The 20,764-nt window shown below is 42.5% G+C and overlaps 1 protein-coding gene across 1 annotated transcript in view; it reads left to right on the forward strand.

The window, feature by feature from the left end:
* mrps5 (mitochondrial ribosomal protein S5) overlaps positions 1–20,764 on the forward strand; it is a 175,541-nt gene that overhangs the window by 124,142 nt on the left and 30,635 nt on the right. Inside the window, exon 6 of the mRNA XM_067985077.1 lies at positions 18,567–18,657. Within this exon, the coding sequence (XP_067841178.1) occupies positions 18,567–18,657 (91 nt within the window). The remainder of the gene's footprint in view (positions 1–18,566; positions 18,658–20,764) is intronic.

A 20,764-nucleotide genomic window follows, 5' to 3' on the forward strand; every position in this document is an offset into this window, starting at 1 on the left:
TAGAACAAGTTTGTTGTAAACCACTATGTAAAGTTTGCGGTGTCATTGATTCGATCCTGCTTAATCTCCAGATAACGCGTATCCTTAAAACCCAATGGTAATCCAGTAAAGCTCCAGAATATTGGTGTAACATGTCAATCAGCATTATTCAACTCTGATTGATGGCATTACATAGGTGCCATTTACACAGCCGCAGCAGCACAGGGAAACAGTACAGATGAGTAAATTACTTTTTAAAATTCTGCAATGTTATTGATTCCTGTTTAATATTTATTGTACTTTGATATACTTTTTGTGTAGCTAACCATGTAAGGACCCTAGTATTATGAATTGGATAGCCAAGTGGTGAAGGATAGACTACTGGAGCCTGGTATTCAGTTACTTCCAAGCCTTTATTCACAGAGATCCCCTTACACACACACCACTCCCTCGATAAGCTCTCATATAAAAAAGATACGAGAGTCCCCAATTGACACACACCACCTGAATACAATTAACATTAATTGATATAAATCACATGATACAGTTAACACCCAGTGCCATTTGTGCACCAGTTTTACAGTTTGCTAAGTTTTTTTTTATTCGTTCACGGAATGTGGGCGTCGCTGGCGAGGCCGGCATTTATTGCCCATCCCTAATTGCCCTCGAGAAGGTGGTGGTGAGCCGCCTTCTTGAACCGCTGCAGTCCGTGTGGTGACGGTTCTCCCACAGTGCTGTTAGGAAGGGAGTTCCAGGATTTTGACCCAGCGACAATGAAGGAACGGCGATATATTTCCAAGTCGGGATGGTGTGTGACTTGGAGGGGAACGTGCAGGTGGTGTTGTTCCCATGTGCCTGCTGCTCTTGTCCTTCTAGGTGGTAGAGGTCGTGGGTTTGGGAGGTGCTGTCAAAGAAGCCTTGGCGAGTTGCTGCAGTGCATCCTGTGGATGGTACACACTGCATCCACGGTGCGCCGGTGGTGAAGGGAGTGAATGTTTAGGGTGGTGGATGGGATGCCAATCAAGCGGGCTGCTTTATCTTGGATGGTGTCGAGCTTCTTGAGTGTTGTTGGAGCTGCACTCATCCAAGCAAGTGGAGAGTATTCCATCACACTCCTGACTTGTGCCTTGTAGATGGTGGAAAGGCTTTGGGGAGTCAGGAGGTGAGTCACTCGCCGCAGAATACCCAGCCTCTGACCTGCTCTCGTAGCCACAGTATTTATATGGCTGGTCCAGTTTAGTTTCTGGTCAATGGTGACCCCCAGGATGTTGATGGTGGGGGATTCGGCGATGGTAATGCCGTTGAATGTCATGGGGAGGTGGTTAGACTCTCTCTTGTTGGAGATGGTCATTGCCTGGCACTTATCTGGCGCGAATGTTACTTGCCACTTAAGAGCCCAAGCCTGGATGTTGTCCAGGTCTTGCTGCATGCGGGCTCGGACTGCTTCGTTATTTGAGGGGTTGCGAATGGAACTGAACACTGTGCAGTCATCAGCGAACATCCCCATTTCTGACCTTATGATGGAGGGAAGGTCATTGATGAAGCAGCTGAAGATTGTTGGGCCTAGGACACTGCCCTGAGGAACTCCTGCAGCAATTCATGAATGAATATAGGGGAAAATGAAAAATATGCTGTACGTTGATAGTTGATAATTTGTTTGATTCAGTTTTACATTCCAGATCAAAAATTCATAATTTTGCGACCAAAGTGTAGCAAACCTGTATTGTGGTGTTTACCACATATGTGGCTATAAATTGGTTCCCAGTTATATCTTCAGTCTTTTGATAAGGAGTGCTGTCTAAGAGTGTTACAGCGGCGATTACAGTACTGCAAGTAGTCTACAGAATTTGTAAGTTCCCCTGTTGATGACTGCCTAATGTCTTGCTTTTGCCAGTCCAAATTACAGACAGCACGTTGTCTTCAGTGTTGCAAGAAGGTATTTTAGCTAAGTTGACTCAACAGTGGCTAAGGCCTTACCAGGTCAGCCAACCCTCAAAATTACTGTGTTGTGGCAAAATGGAAGAAAGCCTTTATCTGGTGACCATTGAATTTTATGTTCTGATCATTTCAGTACTGACAGCAGAAAACCTAGAAAAAGTGCAACTGTGATCATTATTTTAAAGCGGTCAGGAGAGTAAAGAAATTCCAGACCGTAGTGAAGCTGAGATTAAGGATACCTACCTGGAATCTCCCACACATTTGTAGCTCTAAAAGGTGGAAACATAATGGAATTACAGATTTTGCATCAAATCAACAGTTTTCACATTTGATGGCACAGAACTTAATGTGTAACTGCAGTTCAGGGCAACCAGTCTTAGCGTGATGAGGTAGCGTCACACTGGTTCAGCTTCACAACAATCATAGTATAGCTTTAACGCTAAAAGTTTGAAAAGCTTGCAGTCAGCACACAGGATAGTTAACTCTTTATTACCAATAAAAGTTCCACCAGCATGAGGGCACCAGTGAGCAGCGGGTGTATCCGCCCGCTGCCCAAAATCTGCCGTAGCCCTGGCCCAGTGTCCTTCCTGGGGCCTGTAGAGCAAGCTCGTGGCAGAATCGTCTCCAGTGTGAAGAGGGGAATGTGTCCAGAAGAGATGGGAACAGCTAATCAAGGGGCAGAAGAGCCCTGAAAATTAATTTTAAAAATTTTGCCAACAGTCTGCAGGAGGCACGGGACCCTGAAAAGAGTTAGCAGGACTTTAAGAAAGAGAGCAAGCTCACTACTGGACCTTCTCCCTCCAACGTACTGCTCAGCGGGATTGCCACAGCTGGCTTAGGGGCTACTACCACCCCCCCCACCTCTCCTGGCTTACCCAGGGGTCGATGGTGGCATTATTGGAAGGTAGAGAAATCAAGTAAGTTGCTAGGTCCCACTTCCCTGTTTTACTTTACACATAAGAAGATAGTAGGCCTCCCCATCAGATTTTCCTTCTATTTCTGCCACTAGACCACCCAACTTGGGATGTTATAGTGGAGGAAAATCCAGGCCTAAATCTTTAGTTTTTATTTTTCCTGTATTGCTTTTATCACTTCTAGACATAATTTCTCCAACACCCTCATTGCTGGCCTCCCAAACTGCAACCTCCAACTTGTCCAAAACTCAACTGCCTATATTCTGTCCTACAATAAATCCCATTAGCCCATCAACTCAAGCCTTGCTGACCTACATTGCATTCTAGTTTTCCAGTGCATTACATTTAAAATTCTGGTTCTCATCTTTAAATCCATGTCCTTCAGCATTAAATACCCTCTAACATTCTTCAGGAACTTCCCTTCACCCCACTCATGATGGAAGAGCTTGAGTTGGTCTTGGCTCCTAAAGTTCTGTCTTTATTTTCTCTCCGCATTTTAAAACCTTCAGAAAATCCATATTTTCTCCTAACCGCACCCCATGGCTTGGTATCTATTGTTATCTATCTCCCCCCACCCCCGGCCCCCTCTGTAAAGTGCCTTGGGGTTTTTTCTACATTAAAGATGCTATATAAATGCAAGTTGTTGTAAGATGAATAATTTTTGCTGATTTTCTTTTATTGTGGTTACTGAAGCTCTAACTAATTATGGTTAAATAATATTTCTTGTAGTGTGCTCTATACCTGCTGTTAGTTGTTGCTAAAGATGCACATCTCCAACTGGTGTGCGACGTCTTCATGCTGTATTCAAAAGGGTGGTGGTAACACACTCCTAAATTTTAAGGTGAGTTATGCTGCTCACCATGCCACTCTTGAGAGGTTCCTGGGGGCGTATTGTCACCTTGCAAGATAAATAGGGATGAGGAAGACCATTTGTTCCATCTTGAGTCATCCATCCAGAAAGACCCTACAGTCTCCCCATTGTGGCATCCAATTATATTTCTCAAATAATTGCATGCTTCTCCCCACCCCCTCCATTGTACATGGAAGTATCTTCCAGTGTTGATCACTCTTGGTGTGAGGAACAGCTTCCTGGTAGCAGACCTAAATCTGCCTTTTACTACTCTTCCAATTTAGTTTGAAATAATTTTCTGTATCTACCCTTTTCATTCCATTTGCTATCTTATATATACCTCTATCAGATCACTCCCTAGTTGACTCCTTTAGAGACTGAAAAGACTACTGGGTAGCTTTACTTAAGCTATTCTCTCATATCTTTGAAGTCAGCTCTTTTAAAATTATATGTCTGGTTCCTGGTCTGCGTTATTTCTGAATCCTAGTTCCTGTTGAACAGTCTGATGATCAACTCGTGACTGTCCTCATTGGATGTAGGGAAGGGATGTTGGGTATCTGATGTTGAGGTCACTTCAACGTGACATGGCTAATGATGGGAAATTGAAACCAAGTCAAACTTCATGCACATTCCATGATTTAATACCCGAGTCAGTCAGGTCCGTGGTACTCCAGTGTATTGTTAATGATTGACCAAGTAACCTGGCTAACTAATGTAACCTAGATGGGTAGAACTACCACTTGAAACTGGGATTATTTCTGCTCAAAGTCAGATAATCCTGAAAGACAACCCTAATGTGTAAGATAGTGCTGGCTGGACAAACAGCAGGAAGTCTACCAATACCGTGTACTGGTAAACTGCACGGTTTTATCTCAGTACCGCAGTGCACACTTGTAGGACTCTAAGCTTTGGTTCTTGCCAACCTGCACTTAGGCTTTCTGGATTTAGGTAAGTGGGATGTATTCCTACTTGGAAAGAATGTGCACTCCATATTGGGCTAACAGAAAACCTATCAATGTGGATTTCTCTGTAGCTTGGCTTGGAGTCTCTTTAAACATGGTAATAGGTTTCTGTGCATCTCAGACAGCTGAGTAACCAAAGACCCCCTGCTACTGAGTGAAATGGCATGTTATTATTTTCTCATTGTTATTAGTTTCTGGTGTAAAAATTGTAACTTGTGCCAGTATAGGTGCAGATGTGTAAACTTCCGTTTGCTGTACCTAACTTCAGTTTATGTCAGTAAAGCAAGACTTAGCAATTACAGGAAATTGTCATGGATTTAATAGTTCACTTTATCACTTCCTCTGATTCATTCCCATCAGAGCTCAATTTCTGCACAAGGTTCAGATTTATGTTGATTAATGATCATGAAAGCAGTCATCTGCCAGTTTATCCATCTTGTTGATCCAGTAAAACTGGCTACTGTCTATTATATAGAGAATAATACACCCCTGAAACGTAATGACAAGGCAGCAATCCAATCTTGGGTTCAGACGATGTCATAAACCACGAGAGTGAAACCTGAGATTGGATTGCTGCCTTACAATTCCCTTCTGGCTATTTGTTGTTATTTATGATATGTACCTTTTCACATATATGTAAAACGAAAGAAGTCTGCCTTGCTAGCTCTAGGTAGCTTTCTTCAAACTGTGTCTCTGATTTTGTGTTCTGTATCAGTACATGATGCCCTGGCTTGCTTGGAAAGGTTATGAGGAGGGTTGTTCCTAGTTTGAGATGGCTTGTTGCAGTTAGTGAAAATTAAAGCAAGATTAAAGAAATACTTGCAATTATGTAGTGCGTTGTCATGCCTTTCAGAAACATCTCAAAGCACATAATGTACTGTGAGTTACTTGGAAGGGCAGTGACAAAGGGATCCCCAAGGTCGTCATATTTCTGTCCATATGTCGTCACATTTCTACATTTCTCAATATTTGGCGCCTGGTATTTCTATTGCTGTATATTTTCTACAATGATAACAATGTTTGGATAGTTCCCAGGAGTGTGTCAGCATTTTCAGAGGGTCCCCTGTACAGAATATTTTGCAAACTACTGATGCAGGCAACCATTTTACGTACAGCAAGATCCCACAAGCTAATGTTGGGTCGAACACTGGGAGAATGTGGATCTTTTCTGCAAACTCCAGGACACTCAGACACGGATTGTTGGAGAAATTCAGTCTAGCCATTGAGAAAGGAATTAAGTTGAAACATTTGAAAAATGCTAACTCGTATTATATATCGTATAAGCAAAATACGGCCAAACAGTGTATAACCAGTTTATTGCAATTACAAGGAAGACCTTTACAACATTTTTGTCAGGTGTTATTCCTCGATCATGGAATAAACTAGATATTCCACTGTTTCTAATCTTGTATCCTCTGTGTAAAACATCCAGTTACAGAGTCAAATTAAGGTGCAGAAAATCGTGCGCTAAAACAGCTATTGATAGTTTGTTGCATTGAATTGAAAACAGCTTCCATTCTTGGTCATTTGTTATAACCAATGGTCTAAAAGAGAAAATTGTGAGACAGCGGGAGTATATTGCCCAATTTGAACACTTGCCAGAATTTCCTCAAAATCCTTGCATGCAGGCCGTGAAGTCAGCTTTTAGGTTTCAGCTGAGAAGACTTTTTTTTAAACTTCTTTTGCACAGGCATAACAATGCACTCCATCCCCCAGTGTTTGGCCTTAAAAGCCAACCTCTGAAAGCAGTTAGGAAATCTTTGTGGATGTCCGGTGTGCTGTTGAGTAAATCCATCAAATTAAATCTTTACTGTTTAACGGGCTGCAGATTTAAGAGTATCTAGTAAGCAGCTACACGACAATGTAATGAAGGTCAGCATACTGCAATGTAAAATAAAATCGCATGCAAAGCGTGTAAGAGTAGTGCAATTATCATTTATGTCTGTCTCTCTGACAAATAAATTGTTTTATGCGTAAAGGAGCATATCAAGCAATAAAACTGAATAGTGATAAAAGCTAAAGATGTTTGAATGCTTATTTAATGAAATGTAAGTGTATCTTAGATATCACAAGTACAGACTTGCACACCGTAACCCTGGATGTATGAGTTTTCTACGCTGATAAGATTGCCATTTTAGCCCAACATCAATAACGTAAAATAAGAAAGATTTGCAATTATATAGTACCTTATCGTGTCTGTCAGAAATGTCTCAAATCACCTTACACAACAAATTACTTACAAGCACAATTACGTAAGCAAGTGTGCACAGAAAGATCTCACAAGGCGTGAACTGAATGGCAGGTTAACCTTTTTTGTGTGGTGTGGAATTTATTCTAAGTACCTGTATAGTAATAACTTATTGAGAAACAGCCAGCATAAATTTAGATCTCACCTGACAAAACTCCTTGACTTCTTTAAAGATGAAGTAGACATTGGAATATGTCTAAGTATACGATGATAAGTTCCGACGGAAGGTCATCGACCTGAAAAATTAACTCTGTTTCATTCTCCACAGATGCTGCCTGACTTGCTGAGCTTCCCTAGCAATTTCTGTTTTTATTTCAGATTTCCAGCATCCGTAGTATTTTGCTTTTGATAGACTATGATAAGGTTTGACTTTCAGAGAGCTTTGTACAGAGATACACATGAAACGCTTATAATTTTTTTTCATTCATGGGATGTGGGCATCGCTGGCAAGGCCAGCATTTATTGCCCATCCCTAATTGCCCTTGAGAAGGTGGTAGTGAGCCACCTTCTTGAACCGCTGCAGCCTGTGTGATGAAGGTTCTCCCACAGTGCTGTTAGATAGAGAGTTCCAGGATTGTGACCCAGCGACGACGAAGGAACGGCGATATATTTACAAGTCAGGATGGTGTGTGACTTGGAGGGCAACGTGCAGGTGGTGTTATTGCCATGTGCCTGCTGCCCTTGTCCTTCTAGGTGGTAGAGGTCGCAGGTTTGGGAGGTGCTGTTGAAGAAGCCTTGGTGAGTTGCTGCAGTGCATCGTGTAGGTGGTACACACTGCAGCCACTGTGTGCCGGTGGTGAAGGGAGTGAATGTTTAGGGTGGTGGATAGGGTGCCAATCAAGCGGGCTGCTTTGTCCTGGATGGTGTTGATCTTCTTGAGTGTTGTTGGAGCTGCACTCGGCAAGTGGAGAGTATTCCATCACACTCCTGACTTGTGCCTTGTAGATGGTGGAAAGACTTTGTACTGGCCACTGTATTAACAGTCCTATATACATCTTCCCCTTTCCCACCATTAATATGCTATCATCTACTCTGTCTGCATCAACTCATTACTTTTATCAAATGCCATTCATGACATTTGATAAAAGTAATTTCAAAACCTTGCCAACAGCAAGGTCTTCACACACTGCAACTTATTTTAATGAAAACCTGTACTGCTTCTAGCTACTGTGCTTCCCCGTGGTGCCTGTGTGATCTGTAAACTCTTAAACTTAGCCTTGTGCTTCTCCAGGGTGCTACCTGAGTGGCTTAGAGCGAGTGAGGTGACTGGCTGCTGCATTCCAATAGAAGCCTCTTTGACCTGAGCTCATCTCATGGCTACAAAGTTACAAAGTCGTGAGATTGACTGGCAAAAAGTGCGAAGTCCTTTGGTTACTATGACATGCAGTAAAAGCCAGATGACAGCATACAGCCCTTTGTGGATGAAATGACAGCTGCACACAATTAGATTCCATGCAAAGCTTTTAGTAAGCCGATTGCACGCAGGGCTGTGAATAAAGGAACGCTTGCAGATGAAGGCTGGGAGCATGAAGGGCACCACCCAGCCTCCTGAACATTGGCAGTAAGCAATTCAAGCACTTCAACATTGTGTACAGGCATGGTATTGAAAGTGGCAGATTTGCTTAACACAATGCATTCTTGGAAGCTTTAGCTCTCACCTTGCATGACCTAGTAAGAGCATTAAACTTTTTCCAACACAGAGTTGTCATGCATGGGATGTTGGTATTGACACTGACTGCCCTGACCACTTTATTCCTATGCTGCTGAGCAGCTCTCCATGGGGCGCTGCATTGTCCCATTGCACCAAACAAGGCCTCCGTCCTCTGCCTTCCTTCATCCAGCACCGCTTCAACAGCTCCATCAGAAAACCTGAGAGTTCACTGCTCTTCTGCAAACCTCACATTTTTGCAAAGAAGCCTTTGTGCTCTGCTTCCCAGCCATTTTGATGAATAACTGCCCCTTTAAGCTACTGCAGACCTTTAAATCCTACAGCAGCACGCCAGTTCCTGCTCCCAATCAGTGGTGATTCTGATGTTTAGATCGTGCCCCAATTATTCAAATCAGATCACATTGGGCAGACACAAATCATGTACCGTCCTACTTCCATTCGTGATTTTCACTTGAGCAGAAAATCTAGGTTTATATTTCTCCCAGCCCAATATCAAGAATAGATATATTCTCAGAGATTTCATTTGCATTTACTCCCAGGGGAGTTAATGAATCTTAATCTAGCCTACCTAAAAAGAAAGTTGACACATAAAAATTGCTGATTGTGTATATTTCGTTTGATTAACATGTATACTGAGAATGGATCAGAGCTTTCCAGAAACTGCTAACTTTAAAGGTTAGATAGAGGGAAAGGAATTGACACATGCGCTTTCAAGACTAGTTTGATCTAAAGCTATTGGAATTTGGTGCTGATTTCATGTCTTGAAAGAAATTCATACACAGGAAAAATTTGATGGGTATGAATTTGATGGTTGGCCTACTGTATTTTAATGTAGAACAGCCTGATAATAGTTACAGATATAGGGACATTGGATTCTGGGGTCTTTTGGGAAGTAAGTTGTCCTTTTACTAGGTCCCCTCTGCCCAGTTAGAGGATTGTTGCATGAAACCACAATCTACTTATGTAACTTATCACACAGAAATAAGTCACAATTCTTTTTCATTGCAGTGTTTCTGTAAACGTGTGCGCCGTGAAATATTATGTTAAAAAATAACCTTGTAACACTGAAACTAACAGTAGTCCAAGTATTGCAGCTGAATGTGGTATTTTTTATCAATTACATAAATATCAGTTTCATATGCTTGTACAGGTATGTGAACTTTCAACTATAACTTTTTAAATATAAGTTTTAGATTAATATGTTAGTTTACCTTAAAGGAGAGCATAAGTGGAGAGGGTGTATTTTCTGTGCAAAATAACCCCCTCTCCAAGCTAGACTGTGCACGCAATGATAGAGAAATCAGCTGCCTGGTAGAAGATTTCTTGCCCATCCCCGATTTTAATCGCTCCACCATTGGTGGCCGTGCCTTCAGCTGCCTAGTCCCTAAGCTCCGGAATTCCCTCCCTAAACCTCTCCGTCTCTCTACCTGTCTCTCCTCCTTTAAGCCGCGTCTTGAAACCTCCCTCTTTGACCAAGCTTTAGGTCACTTGGCCTAATAGCTCCTTATGTAGCTCAGTGTCAAATTTTGTTTGATAAAGCTCCTGTGAAGCGCCTGGGGTCGTTTTACTACGTTAAAGGCGCTGTATAAATGCAAGTTGTTCTACAATGACCTGATTTCTTCTGTACCAGTCTTTACCAATAGCTAATACCTTTGATGAATCTACCTTTAGTCTTCATCATCTATTAATGTTGGGCACATGTCTCCTCTGACCTCAAATGGAACTCATATATCTCCTGTTTTGCTAAAGCTCCCTCCAAGAAAATTGGTTTCCTCTTTTGTCCCAAATGCTTCTCCTCTGCAACCCTTAGACTAGAATATTACTGCCATATGTATATAGGCTATTCTATTATCTCTTTGTCACAGTCTTAAGAGAGGATTACATAGGACGTACTGCACAGAAACAGGCCAGTCGGCCCAACAGGTCCAAGCCGATGTTTATGCTCCACACGAGCCTCCTCCCTCCCTACTTCATCTAACCCGATCAGCATATCCTTCAATTCCTCCTGTGTTTCTCCCTCATGTGTTGATCTAGCTTCCCCTTAATGCATCTATGCTAGTCGCCTCAACTACTCATTGTAATGAGTTCCACATGCTAAACACTCTCTTGGTAAAGAACTTTCTCCTGAATTCCCTATTGGATTTATTAGTGACTATCTTATATTTATGACCCCTGGTTCTGGTCTCCCCTGCAAGTGGAAACATCTTCTCTACGTCTACCCTATCAAACCGTTTCATAATCTTAAAGACCTCTATCATGTCACCCCTGGAAAAAAGAGGCCCAGCCAGGTTAATCTTTCCTGATAGGTATAACCTCTCAGTTTGGGTATCATCTTAGTAAATCTTTTTTGCACTTTCTCCAGTGCCTCTATATCCTTTCTATAATATAGAGACCAGAACTGGTTCTGGGGAATGAGGCGGCCAAGTGAGGGGAAACTTGATTGAGGTGTACAAAATTATGAGAGGTCCAGATAGAGTAGACAGGGAATACCTGTTTCCCCTAGCGGAGAGTTCAAGAACTAGAGGACATAGATTTGAGCTGATTGGCAGAAGGATTAGAGGGGACATAAGAAAAAACTTTTTTACCCAGAGGGTGGTGGGTGTATGGAATTCGCTGTCCGAATTGGTGATAGAGGTAGGGACCCTTAACTCTTTTTAAAAAGTACCTGGACCTGCACCTAAAGTGCTGTAACCTGCAGGGCTACGGATCGGGTGCTAGAAGCTGGGATTAGAATGGGCACCTGATTGTTCTTTGAGCCGGCACAGACACAATGGGCCGAATGGCCCCCTTCTGTGCTGTATCTTTTCTATGGTTCTAAGTGGATCAAATGTCAGTGGGGGAACATTTAGGGAACAGCGATCATAGTATCATAAGGTTTAGAATAGCTATGGAAAAGGACATGGACCATTCTAAAGTAAAAATACTCAATTGGAGGAGGGCCAATTTCAGTGGGATGAGAACAGATCTGGCCCGGGTAAATTGGAATGAAAGATCGGCAGGCAAAACTGTAATTGAACAATGGGCGGCCTTTAAGGAGGAGATGGTTCGGGTACAGTCTAGGTACGTTCCCACGAGAGGGCAACTAAACCCAGAGCTCCCTGGATGACAAAAGAGATAGAGAGTAAGATGAAGCAGAAAAAGGGTCATATGATAGATGTCAGGTTGATAACACAAGGGAGAACCAGGCTGAATATAGAAAGTTCAGAGGGGAAGTGAAAAAGGAAATAAGAGGGAAAAAGAGAGAGAGTATGAGAATAGACTGGCAGCCAACATATAAGAGAATCCAAAAGTCTTCTATAGGCATTTAAAAAGTAAACAGGTAGTAAGAGGAGGGGGTGAGGCCGATTAGGGACCATGAAAGAGATCTACTCATGGAGGCAGAGGGGATGGCCGAGGTACTAAATGAGTACTTTGCATCCGCCTTTACTAAGGAAGAGGATGTGGCCAGAGTCTCAGTAAAGGAAGATATAGTTGAGATACTGGATGGGCTAAAAATTGATAAAGAGGAGGTACTAGAAAGGCTAGCTGTACTTAAAGTAGATAAATCACCCGGTCCGAATGGGATGCATCCTAGGTTGCTGAGGGAAGTAAGGGTAGAAATTGCGGAGGTACTGGTCATAATCTTCCAAACATCCTTAGATTATGGGGGTGGTGCAGAAGACTGGTGAATTGTAAATGTTACACCCTTGTTCAAAAAGGAGTGTAAGGATAAACCCAACAACTACAGGCCAGTCAGTTTAACCTCGGTGGTGGGGAAACTTTTAGAACTGACAATCCGGGACAGAATTAACAGTCACTGGGACAAGTGTGGATTGATTAGGGAAAGCCAGCACGGATTTGTTAAAGGCAAATTGTGTTTAACCAATGTGATAGAATTTTTTGATGAGGTAACAGAGAGGGTAATGCAGTTAATGTGGTGCATCTGGACTTTCAAAAGGCGTTTGATAAAGTGCCACAAAATAGGCTTGTCATCAAGATTGAAGCCCAAGGAATAAAAGGGGCAGTAGCAGCATGGATACAGAATTGGCTAAGTGACAGGAAACAGAGAGTAGCGGTGAATGGTTGTTTTTCGGACTGGAGAAAGGTGTATAGTGGTCTTCCCCAGGGGTCGGTACTGGGACCACTGCTTTTCTTGATATATATTAATGACTTGGACTTGGGTGTACAGGGCACAATTTCCAAATTTGCAGATGACACAAAACCTGGATGTGTAGTGAACAGTGAGGAGGATTCAAGAGGATATAGACAGGCTGGTGGCATGCGTGGACACGTAACAGATGAAATTTAACACAGAAAAATACGAGGTGATACATTTCGGTAGGAAGAATGATGAGAGGCAATATAAACTAAATGGCACAATTCTAAAAGGGATACAGGAACAAAGAGACCTGGGGGTATATGTACACAAATCATTGAAGGTGGCAGGGCAGGTTGAGAAAGCGGTTATAAAAGCATACGGAATCCTGGGCTTTATAAATAGAAGCATATAGTACAAAAGCAAGGAAGTCATGATGGACCTTTGTAAAACACCAGTTCGGCCACAACTGGAGTATTGTGTCCAGTTCTGGGCACCGCACTTTAGGAAGGATGTGAAAGCCTTAGAAAGGGTGCAGAAGTGATTTACTAGAATGATTCCAGGGATGAGGGACTTTAGTTACGTGGATAGACTGGAGAAGCTGGGGTTGTTGTCCTTGGAACAAAGAAGGTTGAGAGGAGAGTTGATAGAGGTATTCAAAATCATGAAGGGTCTAGACAGAGTAGATAGAGAGAAACTGTTCCCATTGGCTGAAGGGTCAAGAACTCGGACGTAGATTTAAGGTGATTGGCAAAAGAACCAAAGGTGACATCTCTTGCATAGAGCCGGCATGGACTCGATAGGCCAAATGGCCTCCTTCCATGCTGTAACCTTTCTATGATTCTAGAACTGTTCACGGTACTCCAAGTATGGTCTAATCAAGGTTCTATACAAATTTAACATAACTTCTCTGCTTTTCAATTCTATCCCTCTAGAAATGAACCCCAGTGTTTGGTTTGCTTTTTTTATGGCCTTATTAACCTGCATCACTACTTTTAGTGATTTGTGTATTTGTCCCCCCAGATCCCCCCGCTCCTCTACCCCATTCAGACTTATTATCTAGTATGTGGCCCTCTTATTCTTCCTACCAAAATATAATACCTCACACTTATCTGTATTGAAATTCATTTGCCAATTACATGCCCATTCTTAATGTCGTCTTGTATTTTCTTGTAGTTTTCCTCGGTATTAACTATAACACCCAATTTGGTGTTGTCTGCAAATTTTGAAATTGTACTTCCGATTCCTGAGTCCAAATCGTTGATGTAAATGGTGAACCAACAGTGTTCACAGCACCGATCCTTGTGGAACAACTCTTCCCACCTTTTGCCAGTCTGAGTAATTACCTTTTACTCCTACTCTCTGTTTTCTGTTTTGCAGCCAGCTTGCTATCCATTCTGCTACTTGTTTCCTGACTCCACATGCTCTGACCTTAGTCATGAGTCTACTATGTGGTACCTTATCGAAGGCCTTTTGAAAATCCAAATATATTACATCTACTTCGTTACCCTTGTCTACCCTTTCCGTTACTTCTTCAAAGAATTCAGTAAGTTTGGTTAAATGTGACCTCCCCTTTTGAAATCCGTGCTGACTATTCTTTACTATATTTTCGGTTTCTAGGTGTTTTTCTATTACATCTTTGAGTAAGGATTCCATTGTCTATCTCACCACCAACGTTAAACTAATTGGTCCGTAGTTCCCAGGACTTGTTCTATTTCCCTTTTTAAATATAGAAGTCACATTAGCTGTCTGCCAGTCCTCTGACACTATTCCCTTTTCTTATCAATTTTTATATATATGTAATAATGCCTCAGCTATATCTTCCCTACCTTTCTAATATGCGCGGATGCAATCCATCCAGACCAGGGGTCGTATCCTCTCTAAGTTTGATTGGTTTATCAATTATCTATTCTTTCCTAACCGTTTTGTATTCCTTTTTATCCTCCTCTCCTTTGTTGTCTATGTACTTAGTGTATGTCTTTTTTTTAGTTTCAGATTTGCTCTTTATTCATCCATGGTGTATCATTACTGGCTAGTTTGTTCTTGCTTTTTAGTGGGATATATTTCTCCTGGACTCTATTGATCCCCATTTTAAATGTTTCCCACTGCTGTTCTATTTATTTGCTTATCTTTAAATGTTTCCAGTTTATTTTCCCTAGTTCCATTCCTATCCCCAGAAAATCACCTTATTATGTTGTGATCGCTATTGCCTAGATGTTCACCTACGCTTTCTTCTCTTATCTGTTCTGGTTCATTTCCCATTACTAGATCCAGTAGTGCTTCCACTCTTGTTGGCCTTTTACATACTGGGTAAGAAAGGAGTCCTGCACACATTGTATAAACTCCATTCCCTGTACCCCTTTACCTACCTCTTGCCAGTTTATTTGGGGGGTAGTTAAAATCTCCCATGATTATTATTCTATGTCCTTTACTCATTTCACATATTTCCTTACATATTTCTTCCTCCACCTGCTTTCCACTATCAGGTGGTCTGTAGTATACCCTTATTAGCGTGATCAATCCCTTATCTTTTATTTCAATTCACATGGATTCGGTTTCTATCCTTCTGTTAGTTATGTCCCTTTTTCTATTACCATTATGTTATCTCTGATCGTACAGCTACTCCACCCCCTTTCTTCCTTCCCTATCCTTTCTGATTATGTTATAACCTGCTATATTTAGTTGCCAGCCTTGTTCTTTATGTCGCCATGTTTCAATTATTCCTATTACATCTGGTTCCTCGCTACGGATTATTGCCTCCAGTTCCCCCAACATAATAAGGTGATTTTCTGGGGATAGGAATGGAACTAGGGAAAATAAACTGGAAAAATTTAAAGATAAGCAAATAAATAGAACAGCAGTGGGAAACATTTAAAACGGGGATCAATAGAGTCCAGGAGAAATATATCCCACTAAAAAACTGTTCAGTCAGTTTAATTCATCTTTAATAGTTGTTCCTTTTACTTTATTTTTAACAATCCTTTTATACTTTTATTTTATAACTGTATTTGTTCCTTGACTGTTTATATTATCTTTATTCCTTCCCTGGTCTGACCTTTACACTCATCTCCTGTTTCTTTTATCTTTAAGCTTTTGTTATTGCTGCTAGATCCTCCCCCCATCTTGCTAGTTTAAAGCCTTATGCACCGCCCTATTTATCCTTTCCGCTGGGACTCTGGTCCTATTCTGGTTCAGGTGGAGCCCGTTCCAGCGGTACAGCTCCTTCCCGTCCCAGTACTGGGGCCAGTGTCCCATGAAATGGAACCCCCACTTCCCACACCATTCTTTCAGCCACGCATTCACCTTCCTGATCTGTCTATCCCTATGCGAATTAGCATGTGGCTCAGGTAGTAAACCTGAGATTACCACCTGTGAGGTCCTACTTTTTAATTTAGTTCCTAACTTCTGATATTCCCTCAGCAGGACCTCCTCCTTGTTTTTCCTTTTGTCATTGGTGCTAACATGGACCACGGCAAATGGATCTTCCCCATCCCTTTCCAAGTTCCTGTCCAATTGCTCCGAGATGTCCTTTACTGTTGCACCAGGTAGGCAACACACCTTCCTGGATTCCCGGTCGCGACCGCAGAAGATGATATCTATCCCCCTGATTATAGAATCTCCTACGACTACACCTTTCTATTCTGATCCTCCCCTCCTTGGACTGCCTCATGTGCCACGGTACCATGGTTAGCAGTCTGGACATCTTCCCTGCAGCCTTCACCCTTATCCTCACAGGTATCAAGTACCTCGTAACTGCTGGAAAGGGCCAGTGCCTGCGGGATCTCCTTCTCTACCTCCCACTTCCTTACGTGTCAGAGTGTCTCTAACTAGCACACCAGCTCAAAGACTCTGAGCCTGGGTGTCTCGAGCTGGAGACATTTACTGCACATGTGGCAATCCGGGACAGCTGTGCTGTTCACAAACTTCCACATATTACAGTCCCGACACACAGCCTGTACTACCATTTCTAGTTTTTATTTATTTAATCAGTATTTTTTTTCTAGGACTAATAGAATCACTTGAGATCTAGGTTCTATTTAGTAAATGGATTTAGCTTGATTTCAAAATAATTCTGTACATGCAGGTACAGCAAACAATTAGGAAGGCAAATAGTATTGCAAGTGGGTTGGAGTATAAGAGTAAGGAGATCTTGCTGCAATTATATAGGGCTCTGGTGAGACCACATCTGGAGTATTGTGTACAGTTTTGGTCTCCTTACCTAAAGAAGGATATACTTGCCTTCGAGGGGGTGCAAGGAAGGTTCACTAGATTGATTCCTGGGATGAGAGGGATCTATGAGGAGAGATTGTATAGAATGGGCCTATATTCTCTGGAGTTTAGAAGAATGAGAGGTGATCTCATTGAAACATATAAAATTCTTAGAGGGCTTGACAGGGTAGATGCTGAGAGGCTGTATCCCTTGGCTGGAGAGTCTAGAACTTGAGGTCATAGTCTCAAGACAAGGGGTCGGCCATTTAGGACCGAGATGAAGAAAAAATTTCTTCACTCAGAGGTTTGTGAATCTTTGGAATTCTCTACCCCAGAGGGCTGTGGATGTTCAGTCATTGAGTATATTCAAAACTGAAATCGATAGATTTTTGGACACTAAGGGAATCAAGGAATATGGGGATAGGGCTGGAAAGTGGAGTCGAGGTAGAAGATTAGCCATGATGTTATTGAATGGTGGAGCAAGCTCAAGGGGCCATATGGCCTACTCCTGCTCCTACTCCTATTTCTTTATGTTATTAGTAATTACTTAGGGGTTGATTTTGCAATGGTGGCGGGTTGGCAGCGGGGGAGTGGAGGTGCGCGTGGCAAACCCACATGAACAAAACTTACCGTTTCCAACACAATCGCATGTTGATTGCTGGTGATTAACGTCCTCTCCAGGTTTCGTGCCCGGTAGCTAGCCTGAATGACAGGCTGGCAGCCGTCAGGAGCTGCAATATGAGCGGGGGGGTGGGGGGTGGGGTGTGGGCGGGAGGAGCGAAAGGGAGAGAGCGAGACGTCATCCAACGCTGGAATGGAAGACCAGGGTGGGAGGGAGGGGGGAGGGTAACATCGGGCTGGGGGGGGGAGGAAATGGAAGATCGGAGGTGACGAGGGGGGAAGATCGGGGGGGAGTGGGTAAGATCGGGGAGGTGAAAAGGGGGAGATCGGAGAGAGAGACATTGTACATCGGAGCAGGGTGCAAAAGTAGGTTCATTTTGTGTTTTAACTTCCTTTTATGGTGTTTTATGTAATTTATTTAGTTTCTTTTTCCCTGATCTGGCCCTTCATGTCTGGTTTCACCAGGCGAGAATCAGAAACGGTGGACAAGCCACCCAGGTAAGTTAAAATTGTTACAATCACTTAATCTGTCACAAGTACAATGCCTTAAGTACCTCAATGAGGTACATTTAGCTCTTTAACTGTCATCTCACCGGCTTTAATTGCCGGCAGGACTTCCATTTTCGGGTCGCCCGCGCACACAGGCGGGTCCCTGGGAAACTCGGAAGTCGGCGGGTTGGAGCCGGTTTCCGAACCCGAACGGGATTTCCGCGATTTTCGGAGCTCCCCTACCCCCCACGCACCCGCAATTGCCCCCTAAAATTGAGCCCTTAGTCTTTTTTTTTTAATTTATAGTTGATAGACTAGTTTATAGTCCCTTGGTTTAAATCTAAAGCACCTCCTTCCCCCTCTACACCTAATTCCCCCTCTACACCTAATTCCCACACTCACCAAATTCCCAGTTGAAAGTCCTCACTGTGTTCAGCAATTCACTCCGATAGAGGTTCAGGCTGTCTTTACAAGACATGACAAAGACAAAGCCTGTCATTTGGTGATCTCTGATAATGCAGAATTTCATTTAAATCTAGTTTGGTTTTAGTATGGAAAGTCCTTTGTTATCAAATTCTTAAGAGTTAATCAGCTGTATTTTGTGTCTGACAGGTTAAAAATGTCTTCAATATGACAGCAAAAGAAGGGAGGAAGAGATCTGTCAGTGCTCTGGTGGTGGTTGGAAATCGAAATGGAGCTGCAGGTGAGTTCCGAGGGAAAAAACCCATCAGGGCCATCAAAAGAGAAAGGTAACAGTACAGCTTTATCTGGACAACACATCGTTCTATTATCCTTTGAATGGAAAGGGAAAATAGCCTGCTGCATTTGCGAATACCTTGGTTTTATGGTAGAAAAAGCTATTTAGAAGTAATTTTAAACCAAGACTAAATAATGTTGAAGTAGGGTGAATGGAGCTGATAATGTGGTGTTAAAAGAAACAGAAGATTTGGGGAAGTATTCTTAATAAAAATTACTCATCGTCCTAACATGTCCCACAGATTATGGTTTTGAACTAACATGCATCTGTGAAAATATACTTTTCTTGGAAAACTGTTCCGGGGCCCTGAGCACACTAATACTGTAGATGAATTGAATTTGATCAGTGACACTTAAGCAATGTACAAACATCACCTGAACCATGAGTTTGGATTACAGTCTGAAACTTGCTCCCAGTAGCTGCTGTTTTCCGAACATACACTGTTTTAGAAAGGCAGCGGGATGGCACAGTCCATTTGGCTCCAAAATACCGTGCCTCAGAGCAGCAGGACATAGCGTTTCACCGATGATTTCCCACGTGGTGAATTACTGTTCTCGGTCATGGGGAGACTAAAGACTCTACGCCACAGGGAGGAAGGGCAAATCAGAGGGGTGGTCATTCCAGCGCACTCACACCCCTCCTAGTTGTTGCTCATAGACGGGTTGGTGTAGTCCTTGGGTGTATGTCACCTGGCTACCCTTTCATAGTTAAGACCAGAGACCAAAGAGGGGAACGAGAGAAAGAAACCTAAAAAGAAGAGAACTGACTGCCTCCTCATCCTCTTGTCTAATGATGATGTCTGGTACAGGGTCTTCATAGGGAGATGAAATAAGGGAGAATATTTTTTTTCAAAAAAAAATGCTGTTTGTTTGGCATGGAGGAGAGGTTTACACAACTTTCCTGTTGAAGTTTTATTTTACTAGTGAACCAGGATTGCACAGCAAATGTCATCGATAAGAACAGAAAATGCTGGAAACACTCAGCAGGTCAGGCAGCATCTGTGGAGAGAGAAACAGAGTCAGTGTATCAGGTCAATGACCTTTCATCAGAACTCTCACAGAGAGTTTGTTTAGTTTAATTTTCATCCCCCATTTAATTGCTTTCTCCTCTTAGATCTCCCTGTACCTGAAATTACCCACTGCAAGGCCTCTGCCTCTGATACTCTGTCACTGGCAGTTGAGAAAGAGCGGCATGGGGTCACTTGTCCTGTTTCCTGTCCTCACTTCAACCCCTGCACTTCCCTTCCACAAGGTCAATGTCCAGATTCCGCTCAGCGTGTCCGTTGATAACTAAGTTGAGTTTAGAGAAATCATAAGTATATTAGAGTTTTTAGGTGTAGTATATTCCAGCTAATGGCCTGAATTTTCTAAGCTTTTCACAGCATTACTAAGGCAGAGGAGGGCCATTTAATCAATTGCACTAGTCCCAGCACCAGTGGCCACACAATGCTACGGCAAGTACCATAGCAATTTCCCTGTCCTATCCCAAGGCTGGCGGGCAACTTGGTAGGAATGGAGATACCAAAAGGAGCCTGCCACAATTATTATAATTAACCTGCCCCCCTCCCCCCCCCACCCAGAAGATCCGACAGGGAGGGCAGGATTGTCGCCAGATTAGGAAATCCAAGTCAATATAATTTTTTGCTGTATATTTGATGCTTGCATCTCTTATCATTGGGACATGCTCCGCCTATTAACTACAGTAGTACCAAAAATTCACAGTTTCAGGGAAACCCGAGCAAGCCCAAGACTTTTGTCACTGCCATCTGTGAAGGAAAAGTGAAGAACAGCAGGTTTATTTTACAGCATCTGTTTCTCCTCATTGCTTTAACATCTCACTAACAACATTCAGAAAATTCACTGTGCTCATCAGGAATTTTTTATGGCCATAACTTGCTTAAACAGTTAGAATTTACATGGCAGTGCACAGATAAGAAGAGAGACTTGCATTTATGTAGCATCTTTCACAACCTCAATATGTCCGATATCCAGTCCTGGATGAGCCACAATTTCCTCCAATTAAACATTGGGAAGACCAAAGCTATTGTCTTTGG

Source organism: Heptranchias perlo, chromosome 5, assembly GCF_035084215.1.
Source record: "Heptranchias perlo isolate sHepPer1 chromosome 5, sHepPer1.hap1, whole genome shotgun sequence".
Lineage (NCBI taxonomy): Eukaryota > Metazoa > Chordata > Chondrichthyes > Hexanchiformes > Hexanchidae > Heptranchias > Heptranchias perlo.